This window comes from Piliocolobus tephrosceles, chromosome 15 (assembly GCF_002776525.5).
Source record: "Piliocolobus tephrosceles isolate RC106 chromosome 15, ASM277652v3, whole genome shotgun sequence".
NCBI classification, from domain to species: Eukaryota; Metazoa; Chordata; class Mammalia; order Primates; family Cercopithecidae; genus Piliocolobus; species Piliocolobus tephrosceles.
Window position 1 is genome coordinate 74,521,746 of NC_045448.1, and position 24,563 is coordinate 74,546,308.

A 24,563-nucleotide genomic window follows, 5' to 3' on the forward strand; every position below is an offset into this window, starting at 1 on the left:
TCTTTGACCTGTGCAAATTTTACATTCTATTCCTGAGTGAATGTTTGGTATGATATGAAAGACATATTTCAAATGAACTAACATTTTATAAATGCAGTGCTACTCATACATACTGCTTTGAACCCTGGGGCTATGGCTGTAGGTGGTAAAGAGCCTGTGAAGTATTTTCAGCAAGGAAAGTCATGTCATTATATTGCTGTACTACCGAAGGGTGGAGTGAAGGGTACAAACTGGAAGAAAGGAACAGCTTTTGCCAGGAGCCCAATACGACTTACCTTAGTTACCTGTGGATGGGTAGACAATGAGGAAATAGAAGCCCACAAAGATTACACTGCTAGTACCTGATGAAGGCAGGAATTTACTCCTGGATTTTCTAACCTTAAGGCCTGTACTCTGTCCATATACTTCCCTGCCTCTGGGAGGCAAAATCAGAAGGCTTGTGCCATAATCCAGGTGAGAGGTAATGAGGACCTGACAAGGGTAGAGGTGAGGAGAGAACCATCTAGTGAGATGAAAGAGAATTGAGTGACTTTCCGGATATAGTAGGGAGAAGGAAGAACAAGGAAAATTCCAGGTCCATGGCTTGGATGACTGGATGGATGATGTTCGCCATTAACCAATTTAGGATACTCCAGAGGAAGAGCAGGTTTAAGGTGGAGATGGGAAAAGAATGGTGTAGATCCCCTGATTGCATAAGAAAACAAGACAGTAGAAGTAAAGGTATGGCTTGTAATGCCCAAGATAGACATTGTGGGTGGGCCTCAGAGCCCCCTAAGACTGCATTGTAGCAGCCAAAACAGCAGATGAGCTCATCAGGGCCTGGGGACTGTCTTTTAGGTTTGTTTGAAGAGACTGTACCGGAGGGCCAGGGAGGAAGAGAAAGGAATTGAGCTGGCGTATCTAGAGCAGCTGCATGGCCAACACGAAGCCTGGCTTCTTCACAAGACCACGAAGTAAGTGGAGAAAAGAATGTATCAGAGAGACCTGGCTCCCAACAGCCAGTTGTTAAAAACAAGTTCAGCATGCAGCCCCCTGTAGGAAGGTTCAGAATATACTGGAAATGTCAAGCATTTTCCATCTCAGAAGTTTAATATTGCTGGATGCCGTGGCTCACGTCTGTAATCCCAGCACTTTGGGAGACTGAGGCGGTGGATCACCTGAGGTCAGGAGTTCAAGACCAGCCTGGCCAACATGGTGAAACCCCATCTCTACTAAAAATACAAAAATTAGCCAGGTGTGGTGTCAGGTGCCTATAATCCCATCTACTCAGGAGGCTGAGGCAGGAGAATCACTTGAAACTGGGAGGCAGAGGTTGCAGTGAGCCAAGATCGCACCACTGCACTCCAGCCTCGGCGACAGAGTGAGACGCCCAGAAGAAGTTTAATATTGAATTATAATCTTTACATTCCAAGGGCTTTTTTATTAGATTCTATTTCTCCAGCTTTTTCTTTGTTTCTTAACATTTCCCTAGATTGAACATTGTGATCGATGGTGATAGTTGGCTCAGCATGAAGGGCTGAAAACGTTAGAGAAATTGTCAATATTACTAAATTGGCATTCCTAGTTTCTGCCTGTCCTCCCTTTGGCTTGGTTTGTTGTCCACTTAAAATGTTTGGTGCTCTGACCATTAGTATCACTCTCAAGAATGAAGAGAAGCCTCAACCTTTCTGTTTCCAGCCAACTTTATTGAATTTGTTTTTTTAAATGTAGTTTACATGCAGTTTCATTGAAAAGTCATGTTGAATTTAGATCTGTTTTCTGAGTAAGAAAGACTTGGCAAGTATGTGAAACTTGACTCAAATTACTTTTCTTTTTTTCTGTCCCCCAAACGTTCATGCTTCTTATAGGCTCCACTTTGAGGCTCTGATGAATATTCCAGTGCTGGTGTTGGATGTCAATGATGATTTTTCTGAGGAAGTAACCAAACAAGAAGACCTCATGAGAGAGGTGGGAAGGACTTTAACTTCTGCTTTCTAGTGGTTTCCTTTGTTGTACTTTTATCTTTCTGGCCTTTGCTTCAGAGTTCAATATCATGGGTCTTGTGCTTTGCATCTCACGTTGCATTTCACACTCCAAGGCCTATGGGATCTTGTGCAAATTACAAATATATCCCTATTCTCTAAAGTATGCTGGACTAATAATTGTTAAATAATTGACTTGTAACATGTGCTTGCCAGCTGACTTTCCTCTCTAAGGCATCCTAAAACTAGGGAAATGAGACTACTGGATTCTATTCCCAGCTCTGCCCCTTGATGCTATATGACCCTGGGCTTCTCACATTTCTTCTCCATGCCTATTTTCCTTTCCACACAAAAACCTCATGGGCTTGACTGCATATGCATTGGGGGTGGACTATTGAAAAGTCTGTTAAAAATATGAAATTAAACTTTTGATTTTCTCCTTCCCACAGGTAAACACCTTTATAAAGAATCTGTAACTGATACCATGATGTTCAGGCCGTGATCTGGGCTCCCTGACTTTCTGAAGCTAGAAAAATGTTGTGTCTCTCAACCACCTTTCCATTCCTAGCCCCTCTCATCCCTGGAGCACTCTGCCGCTTAAGGGCTGGTTTGTTAATTATTGTTAGACTTTACCATTGTTTTCTTTTGTATCTGAAGCATTTTGAAAATAAAGTTTAAGTTTTGCTTGTTTTTCTAATTCATGTGCTCATTTATTTCAGCATGTGTTTCTTGGTGCTTGCTCTGAATTCACCTCTAGACTAGTGTATTAGTCCGTTTTCACACTGCTATAAAGATAACTACCTGAGGCTGGGTAATTTATAAAGGAAAGAGGTTTTATTGATTCACAGTTTCACATGCTGGGGGAGGCCTCAGGAAACTTACAATCATGGCAGAGGGGAAACAGGCACATCTTACATGGTGGCAGGTGAATGAGTGAGTGCAAGAAAGAGCAGGGAAAACTGCCTTATAAAACCATTAGATGTCGTGAGAGCTCACTGTCATGAGAACAGCATGGGAGAAACTGCCCCAGTGATACAGTCACCTCCCACCAGGTCTCTCCCTTGACACCTGGGGATTACAATTCAAGATGAGATTTGGTTGGGGACACAAAGCCTAACCATATCAACTAGCAATTTTCAAATTGCTCCCAGAACTCTCACCCAAGCCCTACCTGCCATGCATGAAGAAGGGAAAAGTGGCTCAAGAGTGGGTGGGATCTTAAATGTGAGCCCCCAGAGCAGGAAATGGAGCTTGAACTCTAGGAAGCTTCTTTATCTCTTACCATCTGCCACTCTTGATATGGGGGACAGGTGTGGGGAACTTAATCCCTTGTCCTAGGGCTAAAGAAGTTGGCCAAAAGAAAGGGAGAAAACAGCAAGAACCCAAAAGTTAAGCATCTGACATTTAAGATTGGCCAGCCCGGCACTCTAGCTTTGTCTAAATACCTTACCCAGTGAGTTTCACATAACGTTAATGGGGTGGATCTCTCCGTGCAGGAAAAAAAAAGAAAATTTTTTGTTGTGCTCTTTAACCTTCAAGTAGAATTTATTGTTAAGGGAAGAAAAATACATGGCGCTATAGGATTGAAGTGCTCCATTGCCAGAAGCCTGCAGGTCCGTGATTCACAGGAGCGGACCTCTTGCACTGAACCCTTGACAGTTCTGCAGGTACACAGGAAGATGAATGATCTGGGGACGTAAGAGTGTCCCAGAAGACAGAAAGCTGTGTTTCTGACCTTTATGCTTAGGGGAAATTAATGTGAGATTGGTTTCTAACAAATACGTAGGCCAGGCAAGGTGCCTCACGGCTGTAATCCCAGCACTTTGGGAGACCAAGGCAGGTGGATCACCTGAGGTCAGGAGTTCAAGACCAGCCTGGCCAATATGGCGAAACCCCGTCTCTACCAAAAATACAAAAATTATCCGGGCATGGTGGTGCATGTCTGTAATCCCAGCTACTTGAGAGGCTGAGGCAGGAGAATCACTTGAACCCAGGAGGTGGACGTTGCAGTGGGCCAAGATCACACCACCGCACTCCCGTCTGGGTGACAAGAACCAAACTACATCTCAAAAAAAAAAAAAAGTTATGTTTTAATATGGAAGTATGACAATTTCCTTATCCTACTTATTTAAAACATTTTAATAGCTTTATTGATACATAATTCACATACCATACAATTCACTCATTTAAACTGTACAATTCAGGCCACACATAATGGCTCACACCAGTAATCCCAGAGATTTGGGAGGCCAAAGTAAAAATTGCTTGAGGTCAGGAGTTTGAGACCAGCCCGGGTAACATAACGAGAGACCAGCTCTCCAAAAAAGTAAATATTTAAAAAATAAGCCAGGTGTGGTGGAGTAAGCCTATAGCCCTAGCTACTTGGGAGGGTGAGGTGGGAGGATCATGTGACCCCAGGAGTTGGAGGCTGCAGTGAGCTATGATCCTGCCACTGCACTTATAGGTGACAGAGCAAGACCCTATCTCTGAAAAATAAAGTGTACAGGCCAGGCGTGGTGGCTCATGCCTGTAATCCCAGCACTCTGGGAGGCCAAGGCAGGTGGATCAACTGAGATCAGGAGTTTGAGACCAGCCTGGCCAACATAGTGAAACCCCATCTCTACTAAAAATACAAAAAATTAGCTGGGTGTGGTGGTGCGTGCCTGTAATCTCAGCTACTCAGGAGGCAAAGCAGAAGGATCACTTGAACCTGGGAGGCAGAGGTTGCAGTGAGCCAAGATCGCACCACTGCACTCCGGCCTGGGCAACAAGAGCAAAACTCCATCTCAAAATATAATAATAAAAATAAAAAATAAAGTATACAATTCAATGGTTTTTAGTATAATAGTCATAGGGCTGCATGACCAATACCACAATTCCAGAACATTTTCATCACCCCAAAAAGAAAGCCCATACCCATCTCCCCCAAGTTTCCCTGCCTCCAACTCCCAGCACTAGGCAACAACTAGTCTACTTCTGTCTCTCTAGATTTGCCTATTCTGCAATTTCATAAGAATAGAATCATAATATATTGTATTCTGTAACTTCTTTTTTTTTAACTGAGCATAATGTTTTTAAGGTTCTTCCAAGTGGTAGCACGTACTTCATTTCTTTTTTTTAACCCCCACAGTCTCACTGTGTTGCCCAGGCTAGAGTGCAGTGGTGGCAATCACAGCTCACTACGGCCTCGAACTCCTGAGCTCAAGCCATCCTCCTACTTCAGCCTCCTGAGTAGTTGAGACTACAGGTGCACATCACCACGCCCACTAATTATTTTATTTTTAGTAGAGACTGTCTCACTATGTTGCCCAGGCTAGTCTCCAACTTCTGGTGTCAAGTGATTCTCCCGCTTTGGCCTTCCAAAGCACTGGGATTATAGGCGTAAGCCACCACACTCTTCACCTAGTTTTAAAGTCTGAAAGTCCAAAATAAATAAATAAATAAATAAATAAAATTTAAAAAAATAAATAAGTAAATAAAATAACACTAGTTTAAAAAAAATAAAGTCTGAAAGTCTACAAATTCAGCATCTCTACTGGTAAACATTGCCTTTTAGAAACTAAACGTTGGCTGCGCACAGTGGCTCAAGCCTGTAATCCAAGCACTTAGGGAGGCTGAGGCGGGCGGATCACTTGAGGCCAAGAATTTGAGACCAGCCTGGCCAACAAGGTGAAACCCCATCTCTACTAAAAATCAGAAATTAGCTGAGCATGGTGGTGCAGGCCTATAGTCCCAGCTACTCGGGAGCCTGAGGCAGGAGAATCACTTGAACTGTGAGGCAGAGGGTGCAGTGAGCCGAGATTGCACCACTGCACTCTAGCCTGGGTGACAGAGCAAGACTGTCTCAAAATAAATAAATAAATAAAAAGAAATGTCTTCTAGGATAGTACATGCCATCAACAGTCTAACCCAGGTGATATAGTTTGTCATTTTCCAAATTTGTAGCTAAGATCATCTGTAGAGAGTAAACATATTAATGAACAGCAGTAATTTTGAAACTTAAATTGCGGGGGAGGGACAAGTAGGTCTGGGTGGAGCCTGTAAGTGTGTGGATTAGGACCACAGGAAGGCAGGCTGAAACCTTGGGCACCTTGGGTTTTTAAAGGGAATGCTAGAGAGTGGAGGTCGCACTAAAATGGTCCCTACTCTACACTGTCAGGCCAGTCTGGATGGCTGTTACTCTTGGTTTAGGCCAACTCCCAGCATCAAAAAATTTGGATTAACACATAAAAAATAGCTGCATTTCTTTCTGGTTTACGATGTGGTAAAACCTGCTGTTCTGGAACCTGAATATTACCTTGATGGGTTTATAACAAGGATCAAGGTTGTGAAAGTTTTCAAACTCTCAGGCTTTCAACGTGAGAGAGAAGGTGATAGTTTCAAGTAAAAGAGGCTGTTTGTTATATGCAAATACCAGAATCACAGAAGAAGTGATGCAACGAAATAACATGCACTTTAAAATTTTAATACTATTTAACCTTCTTCAGCCCTCATTCTCCGAACCACTCTCTCCTTTGTGGGTCTCTCCTGGCTTCCCTACATTTGATGCCTCCCCTTCTGCCTCCTGGGCTGACATCTTTCTCTCCTTTCCTCGAAAATGTTGGTGTCTCCAAGGCACCCTTGGCTCATTTCTGTCTTTGTCTACTCCCTCTGCGTGATCTTGAATTTGTTTTCCATCACTGCCATTATCAAATTACCACAAATGTAATGGCTTAAAGCAGCACACATTTATTATCTTACAGCTCTGGAGGTCAGAACTCTGACATGGGTGTCACTGGGACAAAATCAAGTTATCAACAGGGCTGCTTTTCTTTCTGGAGGTTCTAGAGGAGATTCTGTTTCTTTACCTTTTCTGTCTTCTAGAAACTGCTCACATTCATTGGCTTGTGGCCCCTTCATCTTCAAAGCCAGTAATGTTGCATCTCTAACCACAGCCACTTTTTGTCCTGGTTTTAAGGACCCACGTGATAACACTGGCCTCCTCTGGGAAATCCAAGCTGTGGGGTAGGAGGGAGGCTATTATTCTGCCTTCCACAGATCTCAAACACTATCATGGCTCCTACTATTCTCATGGGGTGAAGGCTTCTTATGAACTTGGAAATTTTATGGAAAATGTGAATCATATGCAAGAGGGAATGGTATCAAGCACCCCTGTACCCCCATACCCACATTCTAGCCCACTCAGCCTAAGATCACCAGAAACAAACCTTGAATTTGAGAAGGTCAAATTGCAACGAGGAAGACCACATACCAGAGGAACTGTGGGACATCTCACCAAACAGGAAAAGATACTGTTACAGGATTTTAAGGAAAACTAGAGTTTAGGTAAAATTGAATGAAGTATTGTTTGGATAGGTGCAAAGCAAAGCAGGACTGTGTATAAAGGAGTCCACTATGTATAAAGGAGTCTGTTCTGAACTGTGCAGTGAAGCCAGGTTTGTTTCCCTAGAAAGTACAAAGTTAAGACAAACATGGAATTTGTGTTCAGAAGCTCCTTACGTGAAACTATGAACCTGGATTGGAAACCAAGACAACTTCTCTGTGTCAAAGTGACTTAGAATCTTCTGGCCAAGCCGGGCGCGGTGGCTCAAGCCTGTAATCCCAGCACTTTGGGAGGCCGAGACGGGTGGATCACGAGGTCAGGAGATCGAGACCATCCTGGTCTACACGGTGAAACCCCGTCTCTACTATAAAATACAAAAAACTAGCCGGGCGAGATGGCGGGCGCCTGTAGTCCCAGCTACTCGGGAGGCTGAGGCAGGAGAATGGCGTAAACCCGGGAGGCGGAGCTTGCAGTGAGCCGAGATCGCGCCACTGCACTCCAGCCTGGGCGACAGAGCGAGACTCCTCCGTCTCAAACAAAAAAACAAACAAACAAACAAAAAAAAAAAAAAAAAAGAATCTTCTGGCAAAAAAAAAAAAAAAAAAAAAAAAAGGAATGTTTCATTTTTACTGTCAACATTTAATATTTCACACAGCAAAGTTTCTAATAGTTCATTATTTTAAAGAACAAGGTTTCTCTATGAGTCAGAAAGCAGTAGTCACACAAGGAAGGGGGTCGTTATGACACTTTACAGCTACAATGTGCCCGTGGGAGAAATACTGTTTCATGGTAACTTTTGTGACTGGCTTTAGCTGTGTAACGTCCTCCCAGCCTGTTGAGTCGCAGTGCAGCTTTTTACCTTCTTCGTATGAGCCAACTTTGACTTTCTCACCAACTTGAGTTATCTACTCAGAACCAGTCTGGTTTCACCTACAGCCTACCCCCACTCTGATTATTCTGAAGCAAATCCCAAACAGGAGGATGTCTTTTAAAGCTAGAGCTGTATCAAACTATGGATTTCACAGCAGGGATCCCTTACACTCAATGGCTACAAAACAGTTCTCCTCCCCACCCTCATGCCCACCACCAACCCTACCGCACCCCAGCCAGCAAAGCCGTTTCCCCTGCTTCTCCATTCACCCCGTTGGCCACATTAAAAGCCTTGGTCTTATCTTTGACCCTCCACTTACACTCATTCTCAACAAATTCTGACTATTCATCTCTAAAATCTTTCAAATCTTCTCTGCACCCATTTCTGTTTCTCTAGTTGAAGGTGTAGTGGAAATTGTGGCTGACTCCCCAACATTCATCCCACCTCCCCTCCTCTTCCATAGCAGTCATATGGTCCCCTCTGTAGCAGTGGCTATGCCTAGGAGTGGCAGGAATGGCCCCTCCCCTGCCCCCCAATTACTACTACCAGTAATCATTTCTTCCCCAAGCCACATCAACTAAATGATGTACAAAAAAGAATAGTGGTTGCTATGCAGAAGCACAACTTCAAGTGAGGTCACCTGCCCCACCCCTGCCACTAGAGAGCTGCCCCTCAGCCATGAGAGCTGCCATGTTTTTGTAATCCTATCTCCCATCACTCCTACCATAAATCCCACAAGACCACCCATAGCTTCAGATGTGTTTTCCCACATGACAAAATGTTTCTCTCTCTCTCTCTCTCTCCCCCACCCTCCACCCCAAGCTTTTACACTGAAAGAATTGCTCATCCTGCCGGTCCCAAGCCCACCATTCCCCTCTCTGTGGAGCCCTTCCCTCACCCCACACCATGGCCAGTCTTTGTGCCCTTGGGCACCCTGTTTATTAAACTCCTGTCAAATGTGTCATACCTGAATGAAAGTTGTCTGGAGACATCTCTTTGATGTCCTTGGCCTTGACCTTCTTGACACAGACCATGTCTTGGTCATTTAGTACAATGCCTGGCCTTTATTTCTTTATTGCTGTTTCATGAGTGCCCAACATAGACTTCTTAAATAAAGAAACTATTGACTGGAGACATGCTCTGCCCTTTCTCAGGTTCCTGGGTTATTTGTGAGCTCTATATTATGATCATCAATTGAGGAAGTCCCTTCGGTGTACTGAGAATATGTAAGAATTTGGGGCCCGGACTCTATTCTTAAATTGTCAAAGGAGTTGATGATTATCAGATGCCTACTGTGTGCCAGCTACCCTACTGAGCACTTTCTTTTTTTTTTTTTTTTTTTTTTTTGAGGTGGAGTCTCGCTCTGTCACCCAGGCTGGAGTGCAGTGGCCGGATCTCAGCTCACTGCAAGCTCAGCCTCCTGGGTTTCCGCCATTCTCCTGCCTCAGCCTCCCGAGTAGCTGGGACTACAGGCGCCCGCCATCTCGCCCGGCTAGTTTTTTTGTATTTTTTAGTAGAGACGGGGTTTCACCGTGTTAGCCAGGATGGTCTCGATCTCCTGACCTCGTGTTCCGCCCGTCCCGGCCTCCCAAAGTGCTGGGATTACAGGCTTGAGCCACCGCGCCCGGCCCCTACTGAGCACTTTCTAAATGTTATTTAATCCTCTCAATAATCCTGTGAAGGAGGTTTAAGGTGCCAGTTTTTACCAGTGAGGAAACTGAAGCTCAAAGTTCAATAACTCAACTAGAGTCCCATAGTAACTGACAGCACTGAGACTCACACCTAGGTCCATCCTGACTCCAGAGTCTGTTCTCTGCATAACACCAAACCATTACCTAAGGGAGATAAGACTAGACTTTCGGAAAAGGAGGCAAGCATGCATTTCCTTGGCTGCCTGTCTGGATTTATCAATCAACTTTTGTAGCCTAGGCAGGAAAACCTAGTTTGCCAGCACTGCTAGGTGGAGGCCACCAGGTGCATCCTCACTGTGCCTTTGGCCCCTGGGTCCCTGAACAGGCACAGAGATGCTTCTGGGGGGCTAGATTTTCTCTTCTCAGCAACTGCACCTTCATAAAGTGCCCTTCAGGCACAGACATTAGAATGTATGTGGAAGCTTGGTGAAGGTTCTGGAATGTCTTTACAGATGCCTTCTACTCCACTTCCCAGCTCACCCTTTATGTTGCTATCAGATGGTTTTCTTAAAACACCTTTTTTTTTTTTTAATTTATTTTTATTTTTTGAGACAGCATTGCTCTGTTGCCCAGGCTGGAGTGCAGTGGCACGATCTTGGCTCACTGCAACCTCCACCTCCTGGGTTTAAGCGATTCTCCTGCCTCAGCCTCCCAAGTAGCTGGGACTGCGGGAGCACACTACCATACCTGGCTAATTTTGTGTGTGTGTGTGTGTGTGTGTGTATTTTTAGTAGACACCACCATGTTGGCTAGGCTGGTCTCAAACTCCTGACCTCAAGTGATCAACGTACCTCAGGCTCCCAAAGTGCTGGGACTGCAGTTGTGAGCCACCACACCCAGCCTAAAAACCTTTAATCATGTTAATATTCTTCTTTAAAAATGTCGGTGGTGGCGGGGCGCAGTGGCTCAAGCCTGTAATCCCAGCACTTTGGGAGGCTGAGACGGGCGGATCACGAGGTCTGGCGATCGAGACCATCCTGGCTAACACGGTGAAACCCCGTCTCTACTAAAATACAAAAAAAAAAAATTAGCTGGGTGTGGTGGCGGGCGCCTGTAGTCACAACTACTTAGGAGGCTGAGGCAGGAGAATGGCGTGAACCCGGGAGGTGGAGCTTGCAGTGAGCTGAGATCCGGCCACTGCACTCCAGCCTGGGTGACAGAGCAAGATTCCGTCTCAAAAAAAAAAAAAAAGAAAAAAAAAATGTCAGTGGCTGGATGTGGTGGCTCACACCTGTAATCCCAGCACTTTGTGGGGCTGAGGTGGGCAGATCACGAGGTCCGGAGTTCGAGACCAGCCTGACCAACATGGAGAAACCCTGTCTCTACTAAAAATACAAAATTAGCTGGGTGTGGTGGCACATGACTGTAATCCCAGCTGCTTGGGAGGCTGAGGCAGGAGAATCATTTGAACTCAGGAGGCAGAGGTTGTGGTGAGCCGGATGGCGCCATTGCACTCCAGCCTGGGCAATAAAAGTGAAACTCCATCTCAAAAAAAAAAAAAAAATGTTGGTATCCAAATGCATAGTGGCATCCTGAATTGTATCCTGGAACAGACCAAGTTCATTAGTGGAAAATACTAGTGAAATCCAAATCAAGTCTGGAGTTTAACTGATAGTAACTTCTCAGTTTTCACAAATGTACCATGTCATGTGAGATGTTAGCATTAGGGGAATCTGGATGAGGGATACACGGAAACTCTATGTTGTCTTTGCAATTTTTCTGTGAATACAAAATTATTCCAAAACAAAAATCATTAAAGCAATATTGATGCCTCTTAGAAGGTGATGACCAGGCTTAAGTGGCCTTTTGGAGCTCTCCAACCTTATCTTTACCCGCCCCTGTGAAAGAAGCCTCTGTTCTTGCTAAATGGTTTCACTTACTGTCCTCTGAACAACGTCTGTGTTCTCCTAGACTCTGCTTTTGCCTTAGCCATGTACCCTGTTGGATTGATATGCCACCAAAGAACTAGTCACAGTCCTTAATTGCAAACAGCAGGAAGTTACTGTGAACCTAAGGAAGCTTAGGTTTTAGGGTACATCACTTGCAAGTCCCCAGGAGGGTCCACCATGGCTGTTATGAGAATGTGATTTCCCCGTCATTACTGCTGCTGTCACAGAATGCTCTTCATGGACCTGAGACTCTGGCAGGTACATCTGACTTGCAGAGTCTAGGCCACATGCCCTTGACATGCCAAGTAGCTGCAAGGGAGTCTGAGAAATACAGTATCTGATATCACATCTTCATTGTGAGAGGTGGGGTCTATCCCCAAACAAGGTGAATAAGTCCTTGGACACAGGAAGGGGAGTGATTTACTAGTTCTCCATAAAGAATGGCAGATGTTTACTACAAGTGGGTTTTCTAGAACCAAAGCTTCCACTAGGAACCACTGGGCTTAGGTAACATTTGTTACCTAAGCTGAAACTTCAGCTTTGGCCTGGAGACTCCACGGTACAAACTGTGTTCCTATATTTCATTCACTACACCAGAGTGAAGGGAACTTCATCTCCTGAGGGCACTTGAATTAAAATCTTTCCAATGAAAAGGGCCTGGCCGTGCATGGTAGCTCATGCCTGTAATCTCTTGGCACTTTGGGAGGCCAAGGCAGGTGGATCATTTGAGGTCAGGAGTTTGAGACCAGCTTGACCAACATGGTGAAACCTCGTCTCTGCTAAAAATACAAAAAGAATTAGCTGGGCGTGGTGGCACATGCTTGTAATCCCAGCTACTTGGGAGGCTGAGGCAGGAGAATCGCTTGAACCTGGGAGGTGGAGGTTGCAGTGAACTGGGATCGTGCTACTGCACTCCAGCCTGGGCAACAAGAGCAAAACTCTGTCAAAAAAAAAAAGGGGGAAGGAAGGGAGGGAGGAAGGAAGGAAGGAAGGAAGGAAGGAAGGAAGGAAGGAAGGAAGGAAGGAAAGAAAAGGGCTCATGTGCATGTCTTTAAGATCAGCTATGCAAAAGGCAACATAGGAAAGATTATATCCTACTGTGAAGCTGGGAGTATTCCCCAAGGCAAGAAAGGTTGCTGGGAGAAGACCCTGTATTATTCTCCTATCCAATACTAACTAGGCCCAACCCTGCTTAGCTTCCAAGATCAGATGAGATCAGGCGCATTCAGAATGGTATGGCAGTAGATCCTGTATTCTCTATATCAGCAGTGACCCCATCATCCTTCCAGCCACCCAGCTAGAAAACTGAGATCCTCTGACTCCTCCCTGTCACTCATCTCCAACAGCCAGGCAAATGTCTGGTGCTACCAATTTCCTGCTAACATTTCTCAGATCTACCTGCTCTCTCACCTCCACTCCTAACCCAGCCCTCCCACCCAGGGTCTCTGCCTCTTGCTATGGCTCTCCCAAATCCCTACTCAGAGCAGCCAGAGGGCCTCGAATACCACCAGGTGCCTCCAGAATGTGCCTTTGGCCCCCTGGGGGCCCTGAGCAGGCACACATCCTTCCAAACCCTCCTCTGTTTGTGTTTACATTCAACTCATGGTTGTCCCACACTCCCCGCACTCTCATTGCTTTTGCTCATGCTGTGTGCTCTCCCTGGAGCACCCTTCATCTCTAAGCCCCTTGGCATCCACAATTGTCATTTCCAGGAAGCTTCTGCTGACTCTACCCTGGCTGTGTCAGGTGCCTCCCTTCGAGCTCCTGTCAAATGCCTTTTGCATTTATCTTACTGTTGCTCTTACACATAACATTAAAATCATCTCTTTTTTTTTGAGACAGCATCTTGACCTATAGCCCAGGCTGGAGTGGTGAAGTGGTGTGATCTTGGCTCACTGCAACCTCTGCCCCCTGGGTTCAAGTGGTTCTCCTACCTCAGCCTCCAGAGTAGCTGGGATTACAGGTGCCCGCCACCATGCCCAGCTAATTTTTGTATTTTTAGTAGAGACAGGGTTTCACCATGTTAGCCAGGCCAGTCTCAAACTCCTGACTTCAGGTGATCCACTCGCTTCAGCCTCCCAAAGTGCTAGGATTACCGGCGTGAGCCACCATGCCCGGCCTAAAATCATCTCTTTCTTTGTCTCTTTATTAGAGCATGGCTTATGTCTTATCCCACTTTGTATCTCCAGTGCCTGGCACATGGGAGTGAGTAATTCAATAGATACTAGACAAATGGAAAGCAGGAAGAAAGAAGAAAAAGGGAAGCAGGCTGAGCCTGAGAAAGACCCCTGGCACTAAGCAATTAAACACCTCCCACGCCCTTACCCCTCCATGCTGCCAGCAATATACTTGCTAACATACTTAGCTACATACTTGCTAAGTCCCAGGCCAGCTGCAGGTGGACTCTGAGCAGCCTCTCTGACTCTGGACTAGATTATGACTGAGTTTCTTACAAGGGATGGTAGAAAAAGATGATGATGAGTCCTTTGATTCTGCCCTCAGAGCCACCCCGTTCCCCATGATCCTGGGGGTCACTTTGGATCACGAAGTGCCTCATAAAGAGTGAATTACAAAACACAGAAGAAGCCTCAGGCCCTGACTTCGTAGAACTGCAACATTAGCGCTGGACTCACTCCTCAGACTTCTAGAGAAAGCTGTAAACTACTTTTTTTCTTTTGTTTTGTTTTGAGACAGAACCTTGCTCTGTCACCCAGGCTGGAGTGCAATGGTGCAATCTTGGCTCACTGCAACCTACGCCTCCTTGGTTGAAGTAATTCTACTGCCTCAGCCTCCCAAGTAGCTGGGATTACAGGCGTGCGCCACCACCATGCCTGGTCAGAAAGCTATAAACTTTGAAGCCACTGTTTAGGATTTTATCATTGTATACAATTGTGCTAATATATCCTGTGGCTCTGAGCTTGTTGCAACATTCTCTCTTGCCTAATTTGGGGCCCTGCTTGCAGTGTAGGTATGTGCCCCACGGCTTATGACTGGGGACCCCAGACAAATGTTACCTGGTACTGGACAGCCTCTGCAGTGATTGGTAGTTCCCTGGCCACCAGAGCTGGCACATGGGAGGAATCAGAGAAGGGGGCTGAGAGAAACTGTATCACCTTGGGCAAGTCACTGAACATCTCTATACTTTAGGTTCCTTGCTTTGAAAGCAAGCAAGACAATCTTTAAGGTCCTGACAGTTTCCTGCTTACAATATCTGCCTTACGAATGAATAAGTAGCATGGAGTACATGGAGGACTTGGGATTAGACATCATGCAAATCTGGGTTCAAATCCTGGCTGGGCCACTCACCAGCGGTGTGACTTGGACAAGTTCCTTTGCCTCTCTGAGCTTCTGTTTTCCTTAAATCTCAAAATGAAACTAATTTTGCAACTACTTTTCAAGTGGTACCAAGAATTAGAAATATTGTAGACAAACTTCTAGGCAGAGTAGCCACTCAGTAAATGGAACTGGTAGGTGCATGTGAGTGGAGAGACAGAAAGAGCTGGAGAGTGCTTCACAGAGTACAGCTGAGCTGAGCCTTGAAGGGTGAGGTAAGGACCATTTGGGCAGGTAGGGCGGGAAGGACGGTCCAAGCAGGGGAGCAGCATGGGCAAAGGAAGGGACACACAGGATGGGATGGTGAAGGGTGGGGTGCGTTGAGGTCCTGATGGGATCAGACCGCATGCCCCTAAGTGTGATACCACTGTGGACCGAAATGGGTGCTGCTTCCAGCTAAGGAGCTTCTTGGATTACATGCATTCGATCTGGGCATTAAGTGAAGTAGGATTTTTAGAGCAAGACTGGGTGATTTGGAGTAAACACCATAAGCAAAGGCAGGGAGCTAAGAAAAGAGCCTGTGGAGGGGTGGGGTTGGGCAGGGAGACCGCAAGGCTGGAGTAGAGGGCAATAGCAGGCGAGAAATGCTCAAATGTTTTAAATAGAGTGCTTGGCAAAGACAAGCCAGGCCAGCCAAGCCTCCGTCACTCACACTGTTCTCTTACCTGTTTCTTTCAGCATTTCTACGTAGGCTGTGTCTTTGAGGCCAGAGCCCAAATGCCCGGGTCTGGAAGGAGTCTCTGAGGTCCCTTGGGAGACCCAGCAAAGGGGGCCAGTGTGGGACTTCTGCTCAGAAGGTGGAGGGCTGGGAGAGCAGGCAGGCATTCACTCTGCTTCCTTCCCGCCTGGTGGCTGGCTGCATGCCCTGAACTTGACCTCAGATGACCTGCATGTTCCCTTCAGTTCCAGTGCCAGGAGCAGTGAGCTTCATCTTTGGCTTTTTTTCTCCTTCAAAGCAGAGACTTTCTCTCTTCTCAAACTGGGTTTTTTTTTTTTTGTGGCGGTTGTTGTTGTTGGCTTTTTGTTTTGTTTTGTTTTGTTTTTTTAAGATTGAGTCTCACTTTCTCACCCAGGCTGGAGTGCAGTGGTGTGATCTCGGCTCACTGCAATCTCCTCCTCCCGGGTTCAAGGGATTCTCCCACCTCAGCCTCCAGAGTAGCTGGGATTACAGGCGTGCGCCACAACACCCAGCTAATTTTGTAGTTTTAGTAGAGATACGGTTTCATCACATCGGTCAGGCTGGTCTCATACTCCCGACCTTAAGCGATTCACCCACCTCGGCCTCCCAAAGCGCTGAGATTACAGGCGTGAGCCACGGAGCCTGGCCTCAAACTGGTTTTTGCAGCTCCACAAATCTCCCCAGTACTTGGGCAGGACCTTGCCAGTGGGGTGTCTACTGTTGTCTGCCTTTTCTCAGTTTAGAATGATGATTTTAATGGTGCTAGATCATTGTGTAGGTAAGTAAATAAATAAATAAGGACTAAGGGTGTGTTTGTATGGATGGGAGTGTGTGAGACACGTTTTTCCCAAGCAGACAGAGCTAGTTAGCAGCAGAGCTGGAATAGCCCAGGTGTCCTGACACTCAAGCCAGTGCTTGCTGCCCTGCCTATGAGCTGCTTAACTCTGTACACCTCACACGTATTAAGGCATGGAAGTGTGGACCTCAGCTAGTCAATTTGCAAGTCAAGATTAATGTCAGCATCTTGAAATCATTGTGTGAAAAAGTGAGTTGGGTTTCAGGCATTGTCCTTATTAACCCACCACATGCTTAGATGTTCTGTGGTTTGGGTTGGCGTGCAAAATAATTCCAAAAATGCCTGGATTTGTCCAACGTCACTGATTAGTGGTTGCTTTAGAAGACTAAATCCAGCATTAGCCTCAGTAAGGTAGAAGGAACTACCACAGTTTCTCCTTGATCAAACACATAAGGTATAGATGTAGAACACTTATAAAGGTATTCTAGGCCGGGCGCGGTGGCTCAAGCCTGTAATCCCAGCACTTTGGGAGGCCGAGGCGGGCGGATCACAAGGTCAGGAGATCGAGACCATCCTGGCTAACACGGTGAAACCCCGTCTCTACTAAAAAATACAAAAAACTAGCTGGGCGAGGTGGCGGGCGCCTGTGGTCCCAGCTACTCGGGAGGCTGAGGCTTGAGAATGGAGTGAACCCGGGAGGCGGAGCTTGCAGTGAGCTGAGATCTGGCCACTGCACTCCAGCCTGGGCCACAGAGCGAGACTCCGTCTCAAAAAAAAAAAAAAATAAAAAATAAAAAAAAATAAAAATAAATAAATAAATAAATAAAGGTATTCTAATCAACATACGGGCTAAAAATTGTTAGTGCCAAATAGGCTGGCGTTGCTCAAAAACCTCTTCGGAGTTGCCTTAGGAGCCAGTTTATGGGTCCCAGGAGAGCCAGGCTCTGTTCACCATTCCACAAGAATACACTGAGTGTCTGCATGTCAGGCACTGACTACAGTGAGTAGCAAGATAGATGCACACGTACCTTACAAGTGACCTTTCTACTTAAAAAATAAAATGTCTTACCTAGGTTAGACTACCACCTTAATCACCAGGTTTGCTTCTGAAAGATATTTTTGGCTGCTTTCTAAAATTAAGCTCTTCTTCAGAGGATGGAGAATAAATTCACTGATTGAAAATACCCAGAAAAAAAAGTGTAGCTTAGACAAAAGGCAATCTCAAACGAGGAATTCCCAAGACATTTTAAGCTATGGTAATACAACCTCACAGGGAAACAATTTAGATAAGAATATTTATTTGGAAGTAGACATTCTGGTGTGTTTGTTAAAAGCGCAAAGGCACATTGTCAGGAGAACAAGGCTTTGACTCCTGGTGGCCAGTCACTTTTCAAAGCAGGAACAACCAAATGATCTGAACCAACCCAGATCTATTGGCTGCTGTCCCCTGCTCATGAGCCCTCTGGCTACGACTGCCCCAGGCATCCACGTCTGACAGCACCTGCCTAAAAGATCTGCAAATCAAATCAAATTATAAAATGGACAGTTTTGAAACAAACCTGCTTATTTGCATCTGTCCCAGTGCTGTCAAGGATATTCCATTGATCAAAGGTCATTGCTAGAGTCTGAATTTCCAGGTTCTAACAAGAGGACATTTGTATATGCTTTCTATTTCACACAGTACTTCCTCATTTATCCTCTCCTCGAGGCCACAACTCTTGTGGTACACATTAAATATTCTCATTTTACAGATAGACACACAAAGATTCACTTAAATTATGTGCCTAAAGGACCACTTACTAGGCTTGAAATCAGGTCTTGCCGTTCCTCCTGCAGCGCTCCTCCAACAGTCCACAGGGACCTAAACTCTAAAACTCCTGATCACTCCTGCAAGTAGTGGTTCCCAGCCTGGCTTCACATTGGAGTACCCACGCCCCGGGGCATGACCTGACATTGCCAAAGACCCCATGGGGTGGGCACCAGGTCCATACAACCAGAATCTCTGGAAGTGGGGCCTCAGCATTGGTATTCCTCAAGTTCTCCAGGCAATTCCACTGTGAAAAGTCTTGGTCATTCTGTTAGAGAGTTATCAGAATTTACTTCCTTCTCTCTCAAAGACCTACTTAAAGGCATTGATGTTCCACTTGTCTTCTTTCTCAAACACAATTTTCTATTTTTCAATGATAGGAATGCTACTACCTCTTTATTGTAGAAATTTTAGGGGAAAAAAGGTATTAAGAAGAAAACAAAAATAATCCAGAGACCCAATGTTTGTATTTTGATATATTTGCTTCCAATCTTCAGGTATATTTTATGTAATTTTTTTGAGACAGTATTTTGCTCTGTCACCCAGGCTGGAGTGCAGTGGCACAATCATGGCTCACTGTAGCCTCAATTTCCTGAGCTCAAGCAATCCTCACCTCAGCCTCCAGAGCAGCTGTGATCACAGGCACACCCACCATGTCCAGCTAATTTTTTTTTTTCTTTTTTTTTTTTCGTAGAGATGGGGTCTCCCTATGTCACCCACACCGGTCTCAAACTCCTGGGCTTAAGTGATCCTCAGGCCTTGACCTCCCAAAGTGTTGAGATTACAAGTGTGAGCCATGGACCTGGCCTTAATCATTCTTTAATGTTGAACATTTATTTTACTTTTTTGCTGTCATAAATAAGTCCTCCAAGATGATCCTTGTACTTAGACCCTTATAGTCTTTGCAAAACTGAGTATTTTTATTTTGTGATCTGCCAGTTTGCTATATTTATAAAGTTTATATATATAATATATTTTTGTATATATAAAAAGTGTGTATATATATATATATATATATATAGGCCCAGGCTGGAGTGCAGTGGCACAATCTTGGCTCACTGCAACCTCCGCCTCCCAGGCTCAGGCAGTTCTGCAGCCTCAGCCTCCCGAGTAGCTGGAATTACAGGGGAGCACCACCACGCCTGGTTAATTTTTGTATTTTTCTTTAGTAGAGATTGGCCAGGCTGGTCTTGAATTCCTGACCTCAGGTGATCTGCCCACTTCGGCCTTCCAAAGTGCTAGGATTACAGGCCTCCCAAAGTGCTGGGATTACAGGTGTGAGCCACCACACTGGGCCTGGACTTTTTAATGTCTTTATTGGCCATTTGTATTCCTTCTTTTGTGAATGTTCACATGCTTTGCCTTTTTGTTCCCTTTTGAGTGTCCATCTTTTCTTACCTACTAAGTATATAACACCTTTCCTGTTTATTTGTCTTGTAAATATTTTCCCTGAGTTTATCATTTAATTTGGTTTGTTGACATACAAAGGGTTTATTGATTTTATGCTTAGAAATGTTCCTTGATGAGGTAAATAGTTACCAACATTTTCTTCTACAGGTCTCAATAAATAAAAGCCTGGTTATACAGAAGCAGTTTATCTGGCTACACGGGATTTTATTGTTCTGGACTAAGAAACTGTCCATCTCCTACAGGAATCTGACTTGGAATTATCAAAACTACATTACTTTTATAGTATATGTTCCTTGAACTACCTTGCCCAATACAGGATAATTAAATGTAAAATGCAGGGCAAAACATTTTACAAAGCAAACAATATGGCATTGTCTCACAAAAGACTGCCCCACCCCAAAACTAACAAAGCCCATTTCCATCCTGTTTTCAAAAATAGGGTGGGTCTTAGGATAGTACCACTGGGCTCTCTCAGCCCTGGGGAGACTTTCCTTTAGCTCAAGTTTCTCCTGGTCGAGTGCTTTGGGGACAGGCTCTGCTCTTGAGTAGGGTTACTCTGGCATGCAATATTTGGAACATATGTATACTAAAAAATTATTTGTTGTTTGTGTGACACTCAAATTCAACTGGAAGTCCTGTGTTTCTATTTGCTAAATCTGACAACCCTAAACCTATGGTTTTTCTCTCAGTCTTAATGTTGGTGCCCTTGCCCCAGGAGCACCCACACGAAGCAGCAGACCTGGCACCATGCTGCATAAAGGAATTTACCTGTTTACCTTCAAAAAGGGTTCTCATGGACAAGGGGCACCCTCCCTCTTGTGCCCCCGAGACATTAAAAAACAAAAACAAACAACAACAAAAAACCACTGCATTTATGTTTTCTACACAGATCAGCCATGTACTTACAAACCTAAGCTCTTCACCTAGACCTCACGGGTTGCTTCTAGGCTTCCTGCACTTCATTGTCCCTCTTTTTTTCTAGCAGCCATGAAGCTGCTCATGGGTCTATGGATCTGAATGGCCACCAGCACCTCGCACACATGCCTTTGGTTCACTGCATGCTCCTGTTGGGAGTGGCCAATCTGTCAGTTCCCTTTTGGCCTCTTTCGGTCTTTAACACCCTCTTTTCGCCGGGCGCGGTGGCTCAAGCCTGTAATCCCAGCACTTTGGGAGGCGGAGACGGGCGGATCACGAGGTCAGGAGATCGAGACCATCCTGGCTAACACGGTGAAACCCCGTCTCTACTAAAAAATACAAAAACTAGCCGGGCGAGGTGGCGGGCGCCTGTAGTCCCAGCTACTCGGGGAGGCTGAGGCAGGAGAATGGCGTGAACCCGGGAGGCGGAGCTTGCAGTGAGCTGAGATCCGGCCACAGTACTCCATCCCGGTCGACAGAGTGAGACTCTGCCTCAAAAAAAAAAAAAAAAAAAAAAAAAAACACCCTGTTTTCTATCTTACAGGTTTTTGTTGTTGTTGTTATTGTTGTTTTGTTTTGCTTTTTTGAGACAGAGTCTCGCTCTGTTACCCAGGCTGGAGTGCACTGGTGCGATCTGGACTCATTGCAACCTTTGCCTCCCGGGTTCAAGCGATTCTGGTGCTTCAGCCTCCTGAGTAGCTGGGACTACAGACACGTACCACTACACCTAGCTAATTTTTGGCATTTTTGGTAGAGACGGGGTTTCACCATGTTGGCCAGGGGGTTCACCATGTTGGTCTCGACCTTCTGTCCTCAAGGGATCTGCCTGCCTCGGCTTCCCAAAGTGCTGGGATTACAGGCGTGAGCCACTGCGCCTGGTGTATCTTACAGATTTTTGATTCACTATGTTTTCCAGAGGCTGGATGTTAAAATTCAGTTTTAATGTGGTTTGAGATGGCTGAGTGTCATGTGGATGTCCTAAAGAATGGCAAGAAGACTGAGACATCTGCTAATCACATTCCTCCCTGGTTTAGCAGATAAATAGTACAATGTTGAGAATACAGCTTATCTCCCCAGAATGATGGTGGTGTAACCTTATGACTCGATCCATTAGTGCAGGCATTTCCAAGAAGGCCTCTCCCAGCTCTACGAGGGATGCCTGTGTCCTTTTTCATCTCTACCCTAACTAACCCTACCTTCTGAGGGATTCTAAAGCAGAGCTTCTTAATTATTAGGGTGCCTAAGAATCACCTGGAAGTCTTGTCAATATGCAGATTCTGGCCAGGTGCAGTGGCTCACGCCTATAATCCCAACAGTTGGGGAGGCTGATGTGGGAGGACGGTTTGAGGCCAGGAGTTTGAGACTGGTCTGGGCAACATAGTGAGACCCTGTCTCTACAAAAAAATTAAAAATTAGTCCAGGGTGGGTAGCACATATTTGTAGTCCCAGCTACTGAGGAGGCTGAGGCAGGAGGATCAATTGAGTCCAGGAGTTGAAGCCTGCAGTGAACTATGATCAGGCCACTGCACTCCAGCCCAGGCAACAGAGTAAGACCCTGTCTCTTGAGGGAAAAAACAAACAAACTCTGATTCAGTAGCTCTGAGGCCTGTTGAGATAGTGCACTTCTAGAAACTCTCAGTGGTACCGCTGCTGCAAGCCCACAGACTAACCACACTTTGAGTAGCAGGAGTTTGAAACTTTTATTCCTGGCTGGCTACAGGATGGCCCAGACACCTCATCATCTAAATTCCAGGACCCTGCCTGCCCACGCCCAGGTGGTCTGAATCAACGGCAATGAAATCCGTGTCTGTGAGAGGGGAGACCACAGATTGAGGGGAAGGGAGGCAGGCTGAAAAGGGGAGAGCAGGAAGCCTGAGAAAGGGTACCAGTTCAGGACAGTTTAGTCTGGAGCTGGTAGGACCACCTAGTGTTGATTGAATATGGAGGCAGAGAGAGAACAAGGGAGGCACTTCGCAAACTGTCTGCACCTGGGGAGGCTGGATAGGGGCTCCTACTTAATAGCAAACCTCATCCTGGGCACCTGAATGCCATTATATCCAATGACCTTCTGTAACACATAATGTCTGCATTGATTATTGTATATAGTTTAACTCTGGTTATCATGGTTACATATGGCTAGACTAGGGTAAGACCATTTCTCTGATAAGTGGCAGGAAGAATCAGGGGACTGAATGGAAATGAAAGTATAGGACAGTTTGAGTGCCTACTGTCCACCAAGGTCTGAGGCAGGACTTTGCCGTAGATTGGCTCATTCGATCCCCTGCAAAGGAGTCTGCTTAGAAGGTATTATCATGAGTCCCATCTTTAGAGATTGGAAGGAGGCCAGGAAGGGGGAATTACCTCACCTACAGTCAAAAACTGGTACACAGAGGAGCTGAAAATGGAACTCAAGGAACCAGCGGGAGCATCTCAGTGCATGGGGAATGGGGAAGACATCCTGGGGGATAGGGGAGCACAACGTCCAAGTGGAAAGAACAGGGTCTCTGAGGATGGGTGCCCCAGCACTGTCAAGCACCTACAAATGGGGCTCAATCCTCACCCACAAAAGGATATGAGGCAGGGAAGCCTCGAAGACGAAAGGGGTTGATATCATGTTTGTCTCAAATGGGACAAGCAGGCTCCTACTTAGCAGGAGATGGGAGAGAAGCAACACATGGAAACAAGATCAGGAGACAAGCCAATTGAAGTTGAACCAATCTTTCAGGGATGCTCAGCTCTTTCTATGAAGCACTGTTCTGAATGGATTCCTATGATGTGTAGTTCAGGAATTTCACCACTTTTATACTATGTGTATTTTCTGTGTTTCCCCCTCCCCCAACACACATACATATTTTTTTAGTGTCTTTTTTTTTTTTTTTTTTTTTTGAGAGGGAGTCTAGCTCTGTCGCCTGGGCTGGAGTGCAGTGGCGCCATCTCAGCTCACTGCAAGCTCCGCCTCCCAGGTTCACGCCATTCTCCTGCCTCAGCCTCCCGAGTAGCTGGGACTACAGGCACCCGCCACCGCGCCTGGCTAATTTTTTGTATTTTTAGTAGAGATGGGGGTTTCACCATGTTAGCCAGGATGGTCTCAATCTCCCGACCTTGTGATCCACCTGCCTTGGCCTCCCAAAGTGCTGGGATTACAGGTGTGAACCACCGCACCCGGCCTTTTTTTTTTTCAGACAGGGTCTTACTCTGTTGCCCAGACTGGAGTGCAGTGGCACAATTTTGGCACACTGACAGCCTCAACCTCCTGGGCTTAAGTGATCCTCTCACGTCAGTGTGCATCACTGCACTGGCTAATTTTTTTTGTAAAGTTGGGGTCTCACTATATTGCCCAAGCTGGTTTTGAACTCCTGAGCACAAGTGATTCGACTGCCTTGGCCTTTCAAAGTGCTGGGATTACAGGCATGGGCCACCAGGCCCAGCCTGATATTTTTTTAAACAAGAAAATACTAACCTTGATCTGATGTTGGAGTTTAACCAAGAGGCAGCTCATAGGACCTGGTTTTCCCCACCGGAATCTCAGGCTGTGACAGGAGCTACTCCTGGGTCTCTCTGTGGGCACTGTCAAAATGGACCTCAAATGGGATGTGTTCTGCTGACCTCATTTATCAACCTGCACCTTCTCTGGGCCCCCTGGCACTACCATCTACCCTGTTGTTCTTCCAGAAACCTCCCTTCCTATGCCCTTGTCCTGTGGATTTGACTTCGTAAATCTTTCTTGATACCTCTCTCCCTCCCCACCACCACTACCCTAATGGAGACCATCATTTTTGTTTTCTCACTTAGGTTTCTGCAACAGCCTTCTAGCTGCTCTCTCTGCCTCTATTCTGACACCCTCTTCTTTTTTTTTTTTTTTTTTTTTTTTTTTTTTTTTTTTTTTTT

The 24,563-nt window shown here is 45.6% G+C and overlaps 1 protein-coding gene across 7 annotated transcripts in view; it reads left to right on the plus strand.

The window, feature by feature from the left end:
• The window catches only part of DGUOK (deoxyguanosine kinase), a 31,358-nt gene extending 28,700 nt beyond the window's left edge, over window positions 1-2,658 (plus strand). For 5 of the 7 annotated variants that reach the window (XM_023187973.2, XM_023187974.1, XM_023187977.2 and 2 more), the window contains 3 exons: window positions 838-953; window positions 1,848-1,947; window positions 2,411-2,658. In XM_023187973.2, the coding sequence (XP_023043741.1) occupies window positions 838-953; window positions 1,848-1,947; window positions 2,411-2,437 (243 nt within the window). In that variant the 3' untranslated portion in view covers window positions 2,438-2,658. The remainder of the gene's footprint in view (window positions 1-837; window positions 954-1,847; window positions 1,948-2,410) is intronic. The other 2 variants (XM_023187976.2, XM_023187975.2) reach the window with 2 other exon arrangements.
• Window positions 2,659-24,563: the final 21,905 nt, after the last annotated feature.